The 17,518-nt window shown below is 40.2% G+C and overlaps 1 protein-coding gene across 1 annotated transcript in view; it reads right to left on the reverse strand.

The window, feature by feature from the left end:
• The window catches only part of Itga2 (integrin subunit alpha 2), a 65,764-nt gene extending 49,588 nt beyond the window's left edge, over positions 1 to 16,176 (reverse strand). The window contains exons 1-3 of the mRNA XM_035438786.1: positions 16,167 to 16,176; positions 14,648 to 14,765; positions 3,264 to 3,373 (exon numbers count right to left, since the gene is read on the reverse strand). Coding sequence (XP_035294677.1) covers positions 3,264 to 3,373; positions 14,648 to 14,765; positions 16,167 to 16,176 — 238 coding nt within the window. The remainder of the gene's footprint in view (positions 1 to 3,263; positions 3,374 to 14,647; positions 14,766 to 16,166) is intronic.
• Between the last annotated feature and the right edge of the window lie 1,342 nt (positions 16,177 to 17,518).

Consider the following 17,518-nt stretch of genomic DNA (forward strand, 5'->3'; position numbering starts at 1 on the left):
TTAAAATACTCTTAATGAATACCATTTGATAGACCCTAACTCAAAACAGAATTTCAAAAAGAAACCATGGGACCAGCCAGATAAAATGAGACATGAATCTGTCTCTCCAAGCTATGACACCAACATGATTTACATGTTCTCTAGTGCCAGCTGGGTTGTTTCCCTCATGTCCCAGGGTGACTGCTGTTAGACTTCACTCTCCCTCTGAAGCCTCCAATTCAACACTGGTTCTGCCAGTCTCAGTGAGGAGCTCACACACTGTGGCATGAATCACTCTCTCCAGTGACCTTGGTTCCTCAACCCTGATGAGGGTCACTGCAATGCCTTCTCCCTCCCCGGTTCCTTTCTGTCTTAGAGGAGGGGGATTTCTCCTCAGACTCTTTCTCCCAGGCACTGGTGACACTTCTCTGGCTATGTGAATGCTGCACCGTCACTGACTAATACCCACTTCATTTGTTCCACCCCTTTACACTCTCTGTCTTTTTTTCTGGAAGGAGTTCTTAGTCTTGTTGTCCCCTAGAGCTGTCTTCTCACCTCTCCTGTATTATCTAACTTCTAGAAATGGAGACTGGCTATCAATCCTGTACTTGTGACTTTCTAAATTGTTTATTCTTTTTTTTCTAACCTCATACCCCACTGGACATATAACTATTAGTTACATATGTTTTGATAGAATAACAATTTCTTTGGTACAGAAAGAAAACAATGAAACTCCTATGTATATGCTCTTATTTTTATGTAACCATATTGCTAATAAGGCAATGTGCCAGTACGTGTTTTAGCTTAAAATTAAATATGTGCACCTGTGTCTTCTTAACTCCTGTGTTTTATTCAAAATCTTCTATGATTGTTTTGCTGAATATCCAGCTACACACCAACAGGTTTATTTTTCCTGGGCCATCCAAACAGTATAATTGGCCCAAAAGCAATCTCCAATGTTTAAATCTCCAGGTTTTATTCAAAATAGGGGTAGTGAGAAGACACTGACCACAGATTCTCTCCAGAGGAATGAGAGTCTAGAAGAAAAGTCTTACTAGAAAGCCACTGCCTAAATGTTCAAACATTAAGATGACACAATGGATCGAGGTGGTAGAATAAAATTGGTGATATTTGGGGTTTTTGTTGTTACTGTTGTTTTTCTGTAATGCTGGGGATTGAACCCAGGCCCTCACTTATTCTTGGATCTACCATTCAGTTACACACCCAGTTGTTACAGTAAAAATTTTGAATACCATTTCCATATTTGGTGAGTGTTTAGAGTTCTATCACCCACATCCAGTTTACGTAAACTGAAAATGTTTACTCAGGCTTCACACTTCAATCTCTAGCATTTAACATCACTGACCACATGGCTCACACACACACAAAATATGCTTATATATAGCACCTACTTCGGGGAAGAAATCATGCTGCAAATGTGTCACATAGAGCTATGTAAGGGGCACTCCTGCTCTTTTTTCTAATTGTGTGTGTGTGTGTGTGTGTGTGTGTGTGTGTGTGTGTGTGTGTGTGTGTGTGTGGTCTATGTGTATGCCTGCATGTGGAAGCCAGAGGACAAGTGTGGGTGTTGTTCCTCAGCCACCCTCTACCTTTCCTTTTTAGACAGGTTCTATTACTGGATTAATTCAGCTGGACTGGCTGACCACTGAGCTCATGAAACCCAACTGCCTACAACTTTCCATTGCTATTTTTGTAAGTCTGAGTAAGCGTGACTTTTTTTTTTTTAACAATGTCTGACTTTTTTACATATGGCTGTTTTAATTTTTTTAACTTTTATTCTTCTCTTATACATTACATCCTAGCTGCAGTTTCCCCTCCCTCTACTCCTCCCAGTCCTCCCTGCCACCTTCCCTCTCCCCCAAACCAACTCCTTCTGTTTCCCTTTAAAAAAAAAGAGCAGGTCTCCCAGGGATATCCACCCAACATGGCCTAACAAAATACAATAAGACTGAGCACAAACCCTTATATCACAGCTGAATGTGGCAATCCAGTGGAAGGAAAAGGGTCCCAGGCACAGGCAAAAGAGTCAGAGAGACCCTCCCACTCCCATTGTTGGGAGTCCCACAAGAACAGCATAAGGTATATGCAGAGTACCTAGCTCAGACCCGTACAGGGTCCGTGTTTGTCACTTCAGTCTCTGTGAGCCCTTATGAGCCCCTATGAGCCCTCGTGGTATTCTCAATCCCTCTGACTACTGCAATCCTTTCTCTCCTTCTTCAGGGTTCCTCTGGCTCCATCAAGTGTTTGGCTGTGGGTCTCTGCTATCTGCTCCCATTGGGTTCTGGATGAACCCCCTCTGCTGACCACTGGTCCAGGCACTGGTCTGAGTACTGCAGAACATCCTTAGGGATCATTTCATTGGCTTTTTTCCCCTGTCATGTTTGGTTCTATCTTGGGACTCTCGGCTATCCTGCCTCTGGTTCCTGGCCATCCAGGCAGTGAATGACTGACTGTTTTTATTTGACTTTTGGGCATTGAACTCAGGTATTTGTGTTTGCAAGGCAAGCACTTTACTGACTGAGCCAACTCCCAGCCATGTTTCTAATACTTAAGATCTGTCTTGAAATCCTTCTTCCCCCTAACTGAGTTTTCTAACAATGTTTTTTCTCCTTTCATCCCTTGATGATTTAGGAGGACTCAGGCTCAGCAATGTCTGTGTCCTCATGACTCTACTGAGGGGCTAACCATAGAGTTCAATGCTCCCTAACTTTCTTCAGGAAATACTGTGTGGGATATTACTCATTCATTTTTTCTAGTCCTATTATTTTTATTAAATATTTGCATTGCAATATAATACACCTGCAATGTAGTAAATAAAACAGCAAATAATTTTAAGTTGTATATTTTAAATGGAATGTAATTATTCAGCATAATCTTAAATACATAGCATTTCTTGAAGCCTTCAATCTCAGCCCCAGAACTATTGTTTTTGTACATAATAACTTATTCTGGAAAGAGGGGACAGAGAAATATCGATAGTCTCAGATTTCTGGCCATCATCTGGAAAATAAAAGTGGTAGAAACCAGTCCATGGTCTAAGGCAAATGGCCTAGGAGGTGGAACATCACCTATGAAAATTTATTAAACCAGGTCTTCAAACTCATTTAAAAATTTGGATACAAACTGGTATCCATATGATTAAATCAACAAAGGCATAAAGCTTTCTTTAAGGCAAAATTGGAATCTTTTTGTCATTTTGTCAGAGTTGATGACAAATGAGTCTTTGCTGTTTGTAAAGAGTAGCATTGCTAAGTACCACTCACTTTGCAGGTTCAGCTTTTCACACCGGGCAGTGGGTACATTAACAGGGCATTTGTACACGTCTCCCATTCTGTTCTCAGGAAAGCCGCTCCATGGAGACCCAACCAGCAGCCTAGAAACAGGAGGTTCTCATGAGTCACAGTGTGGTGTAGACAGATTATTAAAAAGAAAACTGACCACAGATCAGCAACATCACGTTTAACTTTAATCTTATATAAATTCATAGCTCAAATGTGTTCAGTTATAATTTGACTTGATTCCTGTCCTTACAGCTGATCAGGACACTTAATGAATGTCTGTGAAGTGGCTACTTTACAAAATACCCTGAGCTGTCTCTCCACAGCAGCTAGAGAAGCATAATGCTTGTCACAGCATGAGTTACACAAATCATTTCAGGTTTTCTGCTAGTCAGTCGCATTAATAATATAAAAGTGGCAGTCAAAATTAATTTTAATAATGTATTTTAACTTCATATGATAAAAACTAGCATGTAGTCAACATAAACTATTTCAATGAACTACTTGTACTTTTCCTCTACAAAGTCTCTAAAATTCAGTGCATATTTTGTACTGAGAACACATGTCAATATGTAAGCAGGATTTTAAGTACAGAAAAGGCACAAGTAGCTAGATATACTGCAGGTGCTGGCGTAGTGCTGAAGAATGATATCATACTCATTCATACCCAAGAGTTACAACTAACATTTTTGGAGTTCTTTCTATACCTTAATTGCTGTCATGGGCTGTGTTATTAGGCAGCAGATGGATTATCTAGGTGGCTTTATAGTTACTGCCTTTATAACAAAGATACTTAGCAGAACTACTGAACACAAGTATCTTGGAGATCTCCTTACTGATTGCAATATTGGGTGCATACCTAGAATACAGGATGAGTCTGGTATTCACATCCTTCCTTTGGTTAACTTTGTTGTCCTTCTAGAGACTATGCTGCTTCTCCCTACAGAGATACTCATATGCACACTCATATGGTACTGAACAGGAAGAGAGCATGTACTCTTTGATCATTTCTCTCTTATGCCTGTGTGTGTGTGTGCAGATGTATGTGAGTATTCGTGTGTGTGTGTGTGTGTGTGTGTGTGTGTGTGTGTGTGTGTGTGTGTGTGTGTGTGTGTGTGTAGGCCAGAAAATAACCCAAAACACTATTGACCTCCTAGGAGACAGGGTCTTTCCTTGTCTAGGGACTCCTCGGTTAGGCCGCACTGGCTGGCCAGAGAAGACCCAAGGATCCACCTTTCTTTGCCTATCTAGCTTGATTAATGAGTGAGTCACAATGCCCAGAATTGGGGCTCAGGGTCATACTTTTGAGACAAACACTTTACCAACTGAGCTATTGCCCAACCTGATAAACTTAATCTTCAGAGGCCATAGCATGTTATGTATTGTGTAACATTTGGTTGTTAAAGAAGTACATTTGCTTTACTGTTAGTTGTTTTTTTAAGTTGAGAAGGTTATCTATGAAATATTTTCATTTTCATGAGCCGTCTTTGTTAATAATTTGCTATTTTCATTTATACTTGTGCTCCATGCTAAATGCTATATAGTAGATACACAGAAATCTAAGACAGATCCTATCTACTAAATCCAGCATAACTGTTTAATATACATAACCAATAAAGCAATTATATGAGAGAGATGAAGGACAGGAATTAAGCTCTTCTGCGAAACAAATGTTCAGATGATCAAAGATGGCAAAAATAGGCAAGAAAGACTGAAGTTTATACTTCAATGGTAAAATTACATTATCCATTGCATAAAATTATTCTTAGAGAACATTCTGAATACTTTAATTCAATTAAGTTTAAGGTCACAACTGAAAGATTCTGTCCTCTTATAAGCAGATAAGTTAGCATTACCTATTAAAAGTTACTTTTAGTCAACACTTCAATCACATTAGGCACATAGGTTAAGGTTCTTGCAAAGTCAGTGATCTGAGTGATAGATATAAAGTTTTACCATATTCATTTTAGTTGGGGGACTGCTGATGGCATTTGGCATGCATGTATGAGCAGATCTGGTGCTCTTCATGACCACTTAGAGGCAGTTAGGAATCTCCTTTGTACTGTAAAAACTGTTTCAACAATAGTTCAACCATCTCCATCTTTAGTAGTTTCCTAATATTCATTTACCAGAGGTCTGCACAGCATTCTGATTTTTGTGCACAGATGCATCTTAAAGAAACAGGTGATAGGCCCCCGATTTCCTGTCCAGCCCTGTCTTATTCTTGCATTCTTCTGGGGTTGAAGAGTCCAGTCTTATGGCACTCAGCTCTCTAGATCAGAGTTTTCTCTGCTTCTAGACCTTCATACATGTCATGCCATTCCATGCATGACAAGCTCTACTATCTCCTGTTGGATAACTTCCCCACCAGGAAACCATTTGGCTCTTTGAACTCTGAGGACTAGATCCTCCAGTAGATATGAAGGTTGATGAGGGCCAGAGATTCTGTGCCTGAAGTACCTTAAGACAAGCAGTTACAGAAAGTGTGACTCTGGCCTTTGGCATTCTGTATGGCTGTGTGGTACTGAAGGAAACCAGAATTCAGACATGTGACATGGTCACCTTTGTGAGAGCACATATTATTGTCTTCATCTGCTATCTTTTTTTTTTTGGATTTTTTAATTTGAATTAGAAACAAGATTGTTTTACATGACAATCCCAGTTCCCTTCTCCCTCCCGTCCTCCCCTACCACTCCCCCCAACTAAAACCCTACCTATCACATATCCTTTCTGCTCCCCCTGGATGGTGAGGCCTTCCATAGGGTGTCATCAGAGTCTATCGTATCCTTTGGGATAGGGCCTAGCCCACCCCCGTGTGTCTTGGCTCAGGGAGTATTCCTCTATGTGGAATGGGCTCCCAAAGTCCACACTATGCTAGGGATAAGTACTGAACTACTACAGGAGGTCCCATAGGTTTCCAAGGTTTCCTCGATAAAACCCATGTTCCTGGGGTCTGGATCAGTCCCTTCATCTGCTATCTTCAATTATTAACATAAGACAGGAGAAAACAACGTAAAACCTGTCCATTTTGGGTGCACCTGAAGAACAAGGGAGTCCTGATCACACATGACTCATTCTGCAAATATAGCACATTATGTATCCACCTCCAGGCCAGCAATTCCAGGGGAGGTTCTAGACCACTGCCATGGCCTTTACTGGTAACATTTCCTGCCCTGCAACAGATACCTCATCACACCCACAGGCTTTCATGGAATCCTGTTCCTTACAGCTCATCCTCATGAGAGGAGGAGGCTATGAAGTCACCAGAGGCCACTCCTAGGGAATAATGGCATTATAATATTAAACAGACAGGAAGTTAAGGAGACTGGTACTATCAACCATAAAGTTTTATGGAATATAGCTGTAACAGAAAGAAGTACAAAAGGACAAATGTTACAACGGGAGGCATGGCATCCACAGGCAGGAAAGCCATGTTGAAACATGACAGAAATTCTTTGTAGTTATAGATTTCATAGACTCCCAACCAGAAAATAAAATAAAGCTGTGTGAATAGCCATGAGTGCTGATTCTCCAAACCAAACCAAAGCCCCAAATATAAACTTCTCCTTCTCTACAGTGAAACGGGGAATCCTTCCAAGACTATCTTAAATAACACTTACTGTTCAATTATCATGTGGGAAAATAGTGATTATGTAGACTCCCAAAAAGTAGCCAATTTGCCCACCTCCAGTGGAATTCAAAGTGCTCTGTTTAGTTAGTAAACAATATTTGTGGGGATGTAGGTCAGATGATTTTAAACCCACAATCCAACAGCTGCTAAAAATATCTTCACTTGGTCTGTGGGTCTCTAAGCTCTCCAGGCATTTCTTCAAAAGTAAGGATTTTTATAGAGATTGTAGATGGAGGTGTAGTTAAGACAATATGGTGTCATCAAGAAGTGTTTAATGAGTGCCTATGGGATGGGCATGTTGTACAGCCCCAGGAGGCACCATTCTTATGTAGACTGCGTGTCCTGGCCCTGTGCAGTTGACCAACTTTGAGGTTGTATATGGTGACAAGACCTACTGTCTTAGTTAGGGTGACTATTGCTGGGCTAAAACACCATGATCAAAAGCAAACTGAAAAAGTTTATTTTTACACTTTCATTTTGCTGTTCATCACTGGAGAAAGTCAGGACAGAAACTCAAACAGGGCAAAAACCTACAGGCAAGAGCTGATTCAGAGGCTATGGAGGGTTGTTGCTTGCTGACTTGTTCCTCATGGCTTGCTCAGCCTTCTTTCTTATAGAACCCAGGACCACCAGCACAGGGTTGGCACTACCCACAATGGGCTGAGCCCTCCCCATCAATTACTAATTAAGAAAATGCCTTATAGAGTTGCCTACAGCTGATCGTATAGAGACATTTTCTCAATAGAGGCTCCCTCCTCTGATGACCCTGGCTTGTGTCAAGTTGACATAAACTTAGCCAGAACACCTATTATGAACCACACTCAATTATAACTACTAAGGATACATCATTGATTAAGTTGCTTAAAAAAAATTCTGGCCTCAATATTTACATTCTAGGGAGAAGATAGATAATAAATCCTATAAGTGAACCATATGGTGGCATAGGAAGGAGGAAAAGTGGAGTAGAGTTAGGAGCGTGAGGTGGAGTGTGGTGTAATCTTTATTCGAATGGTTAGAGAATAAAATAAAAAAAAAGTATTCAAGACTTAAGGAGACTTAAAGGAGATTGTTTTTTAAAAAGTCAGGAGACTTTGGTGGAAGAGTAGCCTGGGGGTGCAATAAGCACTAATGTTCAATGGCAGGGACAAATGGCAACGGGGTCAGATTACATACAGACTCATGTGTAATTAGCCCCTGTTTTTTCTCTAAGTAAGAAGGGCTTCAGGGGGGTTGAGCTAAGTGATCATAACGTGACACATTTGGGGAACTGACTGGTGCTTCCTCAAAATGATTGCACTGAAGCTGCAGGGAAGAAGGTGTAGCCTCTTGCGGTCTCCTGGGGAGAGGTGGCAGAGGCTCAAAGAGGTTCAGAGGATTCCGGTGGTGAGCACTTGTCTTGTTCAAAATAGTTGGTCAGCAGGATTTCTTTAGGTTGTTTTACAAAGAAAAACCTGAACAGAGGAAGGAAGAAAGAGGGACAGAGGGATGACCACAAGATCAAGGAAAATCCTAGGAGTTGGGAAGTTAAGTAGAAGGGGTGTCATGACGAAGGACACTGTCAGCAGAGCAGGACATTGAGATGAAGAAGCTCAGTAGCTGTATGTGAGACACCGAGACACCTGGAGTGTGAGATGTCCTCTAGACCCCGAAGGGGTTACCTTACTAGTGACTGGAGCCTGCTCTATGTAATATCTATATTAACATTAGAAATTCCAAAGCCCACAGTGTATAAGAGTGCCATCCTTTTATAACTCTCGGTTATTGACAATACAGGACATCTAGGAAGTTATAAACAGATCCGTGCTCATTGTTAGTAATTTGCAAATGAAGGAAGTCACCTATGAAATGTTGCCCCTTAGGGAAATGGGGGGCAGGTAAACTTTAATTTTAGATTATAGTGTTGCTATTTCAAACCCAATAACCAAAGTCTTTGGCATAAGTTAAAAGCATTATTAGTATTTCAGCCTCATTATGTGACCACAGACTCTCCAGCTTCCAGATTGTTCCCTGAAGTGGGGAGATGGCAAAGCCCTTAAGGTCTTTTAATGTCACAGCACAGTCTACTGACCTCTATCTCTAAAGCATCATAAGTCTGTTCTGCTTCATAAAAACCCTAGAAATTAATTTTCTTACTGGAATCAAAGGATCCAATAAATACCAATTATTGCTTCAAATCATCCTCCATGAAGTTTTCCTGAAATTAAAGTCAAAAGCGGAGATACTCACTATAAAGAGTTATGGGAATAAAAATCCCCTCAGATATCAAAGCCCATGAGACAATACCTTTCTGCCAGGTGCTTTGGCAGCTATTTTTTTAAAATCAGAGCTAAACACTTGAATAGCAACAGCATTGTAAACTACATAACGGTTAGTAAAGAACTCTTATATGAATTATCTGCTTTGGTCCTTACAATTACCTATGAAGTGTTGTACCTATTTCTGCTTCTGTATAAAGACACGGTGTCTATGGTGGTTTGAATCCTTCCAGGATTCAAGCATTTGAACACTTTGTCCCCAGTTGGTGATGCTGTTTGGGGAAATTTGGGAGGTGTGGCCTTGCTGTAGAAAGTGTATCACCAAGGACAGGCTTTGAGAATGTATAGCCTCATCCTCCTTCCAATTTTGTCTCTCTTCTCTCTGATTTTGGTTGGGATACGACCTCAGCTTTCTGCTCCTGCTGCTTGCTGCCATGTCTTCTCATAGCAGACTCATCCATCAGGAACTATAAGGCCAAGGAAACTCTTCTTTCTTAGGTTGCCTTGGTCACCATATTTTATCACAGCAACAGAAAAGTAACTGGTAGCATCTAAGTGGCAGCAGAATCTAGATTCACTTCCATGTCCTTTACTTATGAATCCACAAGTCCATAGTTCTGGCTCTTCTTAGAACTCTTCTAGACAAGAATTCAATACTTGCTCATCATATGGAACCTAAAAACATTCACAACTACCTCCCATCTATGAACATTCTGATGGAGGGAAATGTTTGAGATGGTTGGATGCCAGGAAAGTATGTGTGTTAAAGCTCTTTACTCTTGCAAATAAACTTTGTTCTGGAGCAAGCATTTGATACTGTCATGAGGAATTTCTGACATGATGTCTGGAGAGCATGGAGGATTTTCAATAGATCACACATGTGTCCCTAGCATTCTAGGACAGCAGGTATCTTTCATGTGTTAGTCACAAATGTGGTGTGTGTGTGTGTGTGTGTGTGTGTGTGTGTGTGTGTGTGTGTGTGTGTGTGTGTGTAAATGAGCTCCACAAAAAAGTTTAGAATAGATGTTGGGAAAAGCAAGTCAGAGCAGGGGATATTTTACACACATAGCCTTCGATGCCTGCCTCCAAAGTGAACATACCTCACTTCTTTGGGACTTTTTATTTAAATTTCTCTCACAGAGACATTTGTTGGGGGACTATCACACTTATAGTAAATAAAGAACTTTACTAAAACTTCTCCTAACCAAAAAGCTAAAACAATAACACGTGCCCATATATAGAGGTAGTGTTTCTTTTTGCTGCAATATTCATTCATAGTTCTTCTCTCCTTTATAAGGAAGTAGAAAGCACCAATCCTTGACAAAACAAGAAAATACAGTTCCATGACTGGAAATACCCCTCATTCTTAGTCTTCGTCTCACAAGTGATTTCAGTTACAATGATTTTGAGTCATATAATGAACTCAGATTGTTCTTGGGGCAAGCCTTCAGTTTACACAAACAGAAAGAGTGCATATTACCACTAGTTCCAGGAAATGATCTTAAACATGTCTCAGGCCCTTGTAGATTGTTTGTGATAAGGATTACATCATCATGTTGAACATCCGGTGTATGAAATTCAGGCTGGAGGCAGGTTGACCCTCCTCTGCCTACACCAAAGGAAAAGCACACCAGGCTTTACTCTTAGCCAGAGGGCTGCACAGCAGCTCTGCTTGGGAGGTCAACTTGCTCTTAAAACTATGCTGTTCACAGAGGACTGTGGAAAAGGCTCAAGAAGTAATAGAGATGTCACCAATACTGTTAAAGTAGATGTCTAGGGTGTAATAAAAATCGAATAAATAAAACTGTGAAAATAGCCAAGTTTGCTTCATTAAAATCTAGTAGATCTTGAAGTGAAACATGCCTATATTCCTAACATCAGACACATAGAACAACTTGAACTGCACCCTAAAATAACAGTGTGACTAGAACCTCGAATATGTTAGAAGAAAAGGGCAGAGAGATGGAGTCAAGGGTAGAAGAGGTTGTAAAGACGTTAAAGTAAGTGGAGGTAAAGGAAGAGAAAACCTACTGCAGAGTAAGTAGTAAGACAATAATGAACTAAAAGGATCTGTGAGTGTGTGTGTCTGTGTGCGTGAGTGTGTGATGAACTGACTCAAGAGCAAACACTCACAATTTTATTGAAAGAATTCCTAGCAAAAGTTAACTTCATTAGTATCAGAAGGAAAGTTAATATTTAAACAGTTTTTCCCACAGCTGCTATTTCCATAACGTCTGGGCAATTGTCATAAATTAGGAGTGGGGAAGGGCACAGTGCCAATTGTCAAAACAAATAGGCGATTCTGGAGCCCAGGTTTCGAATTATTTTTCTTCCTCCCTGTGAAGGCAGCCTGTCCTGAATGAGGACTACCTAGCCCTGGCGCGTTGTACCCAGGGAAGGCCAATGACAGGGTTGGGCTAATGGCAAAGGCCATGAGGAAATCTTGTACCTACCTCTAGTGTCCTGGGCCTTGGAAAGGGAAAATGAGCTCTCACTGTTGAGTTCATGGAGGTAGAAGCATGAAAACAGGAGCAATTACAAGGCTTGGCACTGAATTAGCCCTTCTCTCTTATTCATACATTCCTATTCTGTATATAAATCTTCCTTCTAGACTGTTCCACACTCCAGAGGGCAAGTTCCATGCTGTGTTTCCTACATCCCACATAGGCACTGTATCCCATCCATTGTGGCTTAGGTAATTTTGTCAGTGGCTTAGCCTGTTCTGTTTCTTTGCTTGGCAAGACCAAGACAGTGAGAGGTTTCAGACAGGCTTGCACACCAGCTTTGCTCTCTTCCTTTCTGCTTTGTACCTTCATATCATTCAGCCCCTTAGACAGACATGAATTGTCCCTCCTCCTCTGTGTGGTGCAGTGTGTCTGTTCAGGCTGATGATTAGATACTAGCTGAAGGGAAGGAAGGCTGTGATCCTAAACTAAAAGTTACACTTTACCAGAAAGTTCCACACTGGTATTCAAGGCACCAACTCTACCAATTATAGAGTAGGGCCTTGTTTCCCAATAGCCATTACCATTATTTATACAAGGAATATTATGTGAAGGCTAAGGCAGGATTTAGAATTATCTGATGTACCTGGTCTTGACATCACCCGATCAGCACTGGAATTTCAATATAATCCACTGACACCAATGCCTTTTAACAATATCTTGAATTCTTACACAGAGAGAAACGAAGGGGCTGACTCTCATTTTCTCAGGATTCCTCCCGTTAAGGTCCCTGTCATCTCTTTGACATTTTAGTCTTATTCAATTGCCACATAGCCAGTGGTTGAGTTCTTCCCCAATCCATAAGTGTTTTTTGCTTAGACTTATTCTGCCCCTGAAAAGATGATTCTGAAAACAAACCAAAACAATCTCAAACACAGTGCCAGATTGTTCTTAGCTAGGTTGTGCCTCTGTAGGAGACCACTGGTGTTCACATGCAGCTCTTAGTCGGCCCATGTATCCTAAGTTAGTCTCAAATAGTTCACCTCATAGGCTCTCTGTGGTGAACCATTTGGAAGTAGGCCTTTCATTTAGTCACTCAACAAATGGTTATTCTCTTAAAATTTTAAGACGTATTTTAATTATGTGTTTATATATGTGTGCAAATGTGTGCATGTGAGTACAGGTGTCAGATATCCCTGGAATTGTAATTATAAGCACTTGATAGTCATCCAACATGGATACTGGAAACCAAACTTGGGCTTCTACTATAGCAGTATACACTTTTAACTTTGGAGACATCTCTTCAGCCCTAGCAAATAGTTATGCATTTCTTGCTTAGGTGAAATTCAATCTTGGGGTAGCAACCTACAAAAAGGGATTCTAAGGTCAAAACATGGCCTGTATCACCTTCTAGCTTGTTTTCTTCTCTATGCTAATTAAAGAAAACATGATAATTGGTAGGACTGTGGCTCCCTCCTGTATTCCAAATTATTACAGTAAGTGCTAGCCCTTGATTGTACAGCTTGGCTGTTCTCTCCAAGGCTGACAGACTATTCTCAACAGAGATTGCTGTCTCGATCTCTGATCTCGATCAGAGTAAGTAGTTCAGGCTCTTCTCCAGTCCACCTGTCTCCGTCATTTTAAACCTAGCTCAACATTTGCTTTGTCTAAATGCCTATGATGAACCATGATAGTTGCCTTTTCTTTCCTCATCACACAGATAGGCATGCATCAATGTGGCAACAAACAACCTGGATGTAAAATAGGTGTTTTTTTTTTTTAATTTAGTGAATTAGAGAATCAAATGTAAGTTCACAGCATGAAAGTTCACATTGAAAGTCACCTGAAGTTCATGTTATACTTTAAAAGCATCCATAGAGTGAAGATCAGGACTTAAAGCTCCAGGCCAAGTAGACAGAGCTTAAGTCTTTGTGCCCCAACAGAGAGGTTTGGTTCCAAGAACCTGTCCATAAATGGGCATCAAATTGTAGAGGAAAGAAACTTGCCTTCCTCAACATAATTTTCAGAGTCATTTCCTTGAGTTTTTTCTATTACTGCCCCAGTAAACTTAAATTAATAATGTGTATGTATATATCCATTATATATATTCATTATATGTATACATATACATATATAGATATATATTTTCCCCAGTTTCTCAAAGGTAGTCATTTTTCACCAGATAATAAAGCTCGGTTTATAAATGTAATCCTTTACATTAAAAGTCTTGGGTAAGGACATAGAGGGATACTCCCTGAGCCAAGACACACAGGGGTGGACCTAGGCCCTATCCCAAAGAATATAATAGATTCTGATGACCCCTATGGAAGGCCTCACCCTCACTGGGGAGCAGAAAGGATATGTAATATCCTTTTAGTTGGGAGGGTTGGTAGGGGAGGAGGGGAGGGAGAGGAAACTGGGATTGACATGTAAAACAATCTTGTTTCTAATTCAAATTTTAAAAAATCTCCAAAAAAAAAGGGGGCAAGGTCCAGCTAGTTTTATATCAACTTGACACAAGCTAGAGTTATCTGAAAGGAGGGACCCTTAATTGAGAAAAATGCCTTCGGGAGATCAGGCTGTAGGGCATTTTCTTAATTAGCAATTGAAGGGGGAGGGGCCAGTCCATTGTGGGTGATGCCATCTCTGGGCTGGTGGTTCTGGGTTCTATAAGAAAGCTGGCTGGGCAAGCCATGATGAGCAAGCCAGTAGGCAGCACTCCTCCATGGTGTCTGCATCAGCTTCTGCCTCCAGCTCCCTGCCCTGCTTGAATCTCTGTCCTGACTTCATTTGATGAGAACTGTGATGAGGGAGTGTAAGCTGAATAAACCCTTTCCTCCCAACTGGGTGTGCCTTTAATTCCCAACACACCCTGAAGATGAGGCAAGCATATTTCTGTGGGGTCTGGGCCAGCCAGAGTAAGATGGTGAGACTTGTCAAGGGACAATATTAAAGCACTTCCCATTAAGAGAATAGTCATTCAAATATTATATTTATACAATTATATTTTATTGAAATAATAAGAAAAAATAGACTTACCAGTTGCCCTGTGGGGTTTTGAGCTGCTGCACTACATAGCCAAACTGTTCATTTGAAGGACCGGAAAATATTTTTGCTCCTGGGAGACCAACATTGTATGCCAGACAACTTAAAATACCTGTTTAAAAATTGAAAACATAGTCCATATTTACAATGTTTAATGTAAGCATATGATTGTTAAAGACCATGTTCAAATAAAGCAACCTCTTTTGATCTGATAACCATTATCCTTATCTGTGTTGATAAGAAATAATAGTTACTACCTCTAATGTACTTATGTGGGCCCTGGCATGGGTCTAGACACTCATATACATTATTCATTGCCTTAACTATCCTCCTGGCATCCCCAGGAGACAGTTGCCATTGTGATCTTTGCTTCACAGGAATTTTTGAGGTGCCAGGTTCTCATTTTGAGTGATAAGGAAAGACCAGGATTTGAACAAGAGACTTGGCTCTTATAAACTGTTGTACTATTTCTAAGCATTATGAAGTGACTTAAATTCTACTCATGTTTCCTTACAGAGCAAGACTTACGCTACTCACACACAGTGTCTGAATGGTGCCGTGTTCTTGCTATGGTCTCTATATGAAATGTGTGTTAAAAATGCAGTTCTGACTGAGGAAGGGGAAAGCCACAGCCTAGGAGATCAGCATCATTTTCTTCTAGATGAAAATGATGCTTTGTAGGCTAAAGATTTAGGAACTGGTGCATTATCTTTTTATTCCAGTGGGAACAGCCAACAGCACTTTTGTCTTCTCATTTATCTTCCTTAAGGGTCAATAAATGACAGTCACAGAAAACAGAACAAACTGAAGGAGACAGTACCTGATAGACTTTTAAAAAGCTTGTTTCTGATTTAAAGGGAGAGAAGGGCAGAGTGAATGCCCTCTGGTATAGAAAGCATGTATGCTGGGAGTCCTTACCACTGTAGGAGCTAGGCTTTGTGCACTTGGAAAGATGGTGGTGTGCTGTGTGGCTTCAGCATTTACCTTTGCAGAGCTTAAAAATCCTGGACTTATTCAATTTAATGTCACCCTGTAGGAAGGTTTCACTTTTAGGGCAGAATTAAGGCTGCATGGACATCTGTAGTTACACTGAAAGGCTGGATAAAATGGCTTGCTTTACCGCTGTGCTTCTGAACTTATGGAAGGAGATTCTATAGACTGCTCCAAAGGAAAAATGAAGTCACTGGTGACACTTTGGGGAGTTGAAGTCAATGTGCCTTTCTAAGTGCCAAAAATACTCTGCTGGGCGTTTGCTCACTCTAAAAAGCCCAGCTCATTATTTCTTAGAAATATAAGCTTGCCAGGAAGAAAAGGGCACATATTAATTTTTAAATACACTGTGACATAATCTGCACGGGCCAACATTTGGAAGTTTGACCTGAAACATCTATCTCTTCATAGGACCACTGTTTCTTTTCACTGAGGAGACAAAATGCAAAAGGAAATAACAGCTCAAAAAATTTCAATGCCAAGAGTGGCATTCAGAAGGCTAGTGTTGCTCATCAATACTCACCTTCACCCATTATGAGAACTCAGCAAATGCTGTTTGAATATTTATCAGGTTTTATGTATTCTAGTTAAAGCTTGAGAGGTGATGTCAAACTATTGCCACCTTAAACATATCTAACACCAGAAAGAATGTATGTGGCTGGACATAAAATAATGCAGCTCCCTCCAACTATTAAGTTAGACTCTGGCAAATCATGTAATAGGAAATGAATCAGGATGGAGTTCATTTTATTATTTAATGTTACATTTTGTAATACATTACATTTATAGGCATTTATTTCATATAAAGGCAAGTGTATGTTTTAAGAGATGTGCTGTTGGGTGCTTTTGTTATTATGCAATCATAAAATATGCATAAACACACAAGATCACTATTACACTCTTGGGAATCATAATCTTTAAAATTTTTGTTAAAGGTTTTTCATACAATATATTTTTATTCTACTCTTTCCTCCCTCCTAACTCCTCCCCATTTCTCTACCCAAGCAACTTCATGTTCTTTCTCTTAAGAGTCTACTCTACTCTATGTCATCCATTTTTTGACTAAAATGCTGTTACATTGCATAGACATGTAGCATATTTATATTATTATATATACACATAGACTTATATGATGATTGATTTACAAAGAAGGAAATTGGAGTTCACTTTAAGAATCTAATTGTATTATAAATGTATGTATATTATCAATGTATGTATTGAAAACATTTTTTAAAATGGAAGAAATAATTTATTCTTTCTGTTTAAATACCCCAAGATCTTGCTGTAGCACTGAGAAAATCAAGTTTCCTCACAGGGCTTCAAAGGTCCTTCCTACCTGATGCTCATGTAGCCTCCTGGCCTCATCCCTCCACTTTTCTCCTTGCTTCACTGGGTCCCTGACACATCCATTTTCCTTCTGTCCTTGAACACACCTAGAACATTCCAGTCATGGCTTTTGATACCTGTCTCACTGCCTGGAACTTTCTCCAAATTCTAGGTTTAGGTTTTGGAAATCATTCATCATATTGGCCTGTGTTTGAATAGTCTCTATTCTAAGGAGTTCCTTAATCCCTCCATTTAGCAGCAGTGTTGTCTTCCAACACTATCCTACTTGGGTGACAATTACTAGCAGTTTGCTGAGGTATCCATATTTCTTGATGTTTGCTTCTGTCAACTAAAATGCAAGCCCCTTGAGAGAGCAGACTTGGCTTTTAATCACCAATATTTTTTCAGCACTCAAGGTGTGTGTGTGTGTGTGTGTGTGTGTGTGTGTGTGTGTGTGTGTGTGTGTGTCTGTGTGATGCACCTGGCTAACACACATGCCCATGCACACATGGAAGTCAGAGAACAGTTTTAGGAATCCTGTTGTATCGA

This window comes from Cricetulus griseus, chromosome 2 (assembly GCF_003668045.3).
Source record: "Cricetulus griseus strain 17A/GY chromosome 2, alternate assembly CriGri-PICRH-1.0, whole genome shotgun sequence".
Taxonomy (NCBI): Eukaryota; Metazoa; Chordata; class Mammalia; order Rodentia; family Cricetidae; genus Cricetulus; species Cricetulus griseus.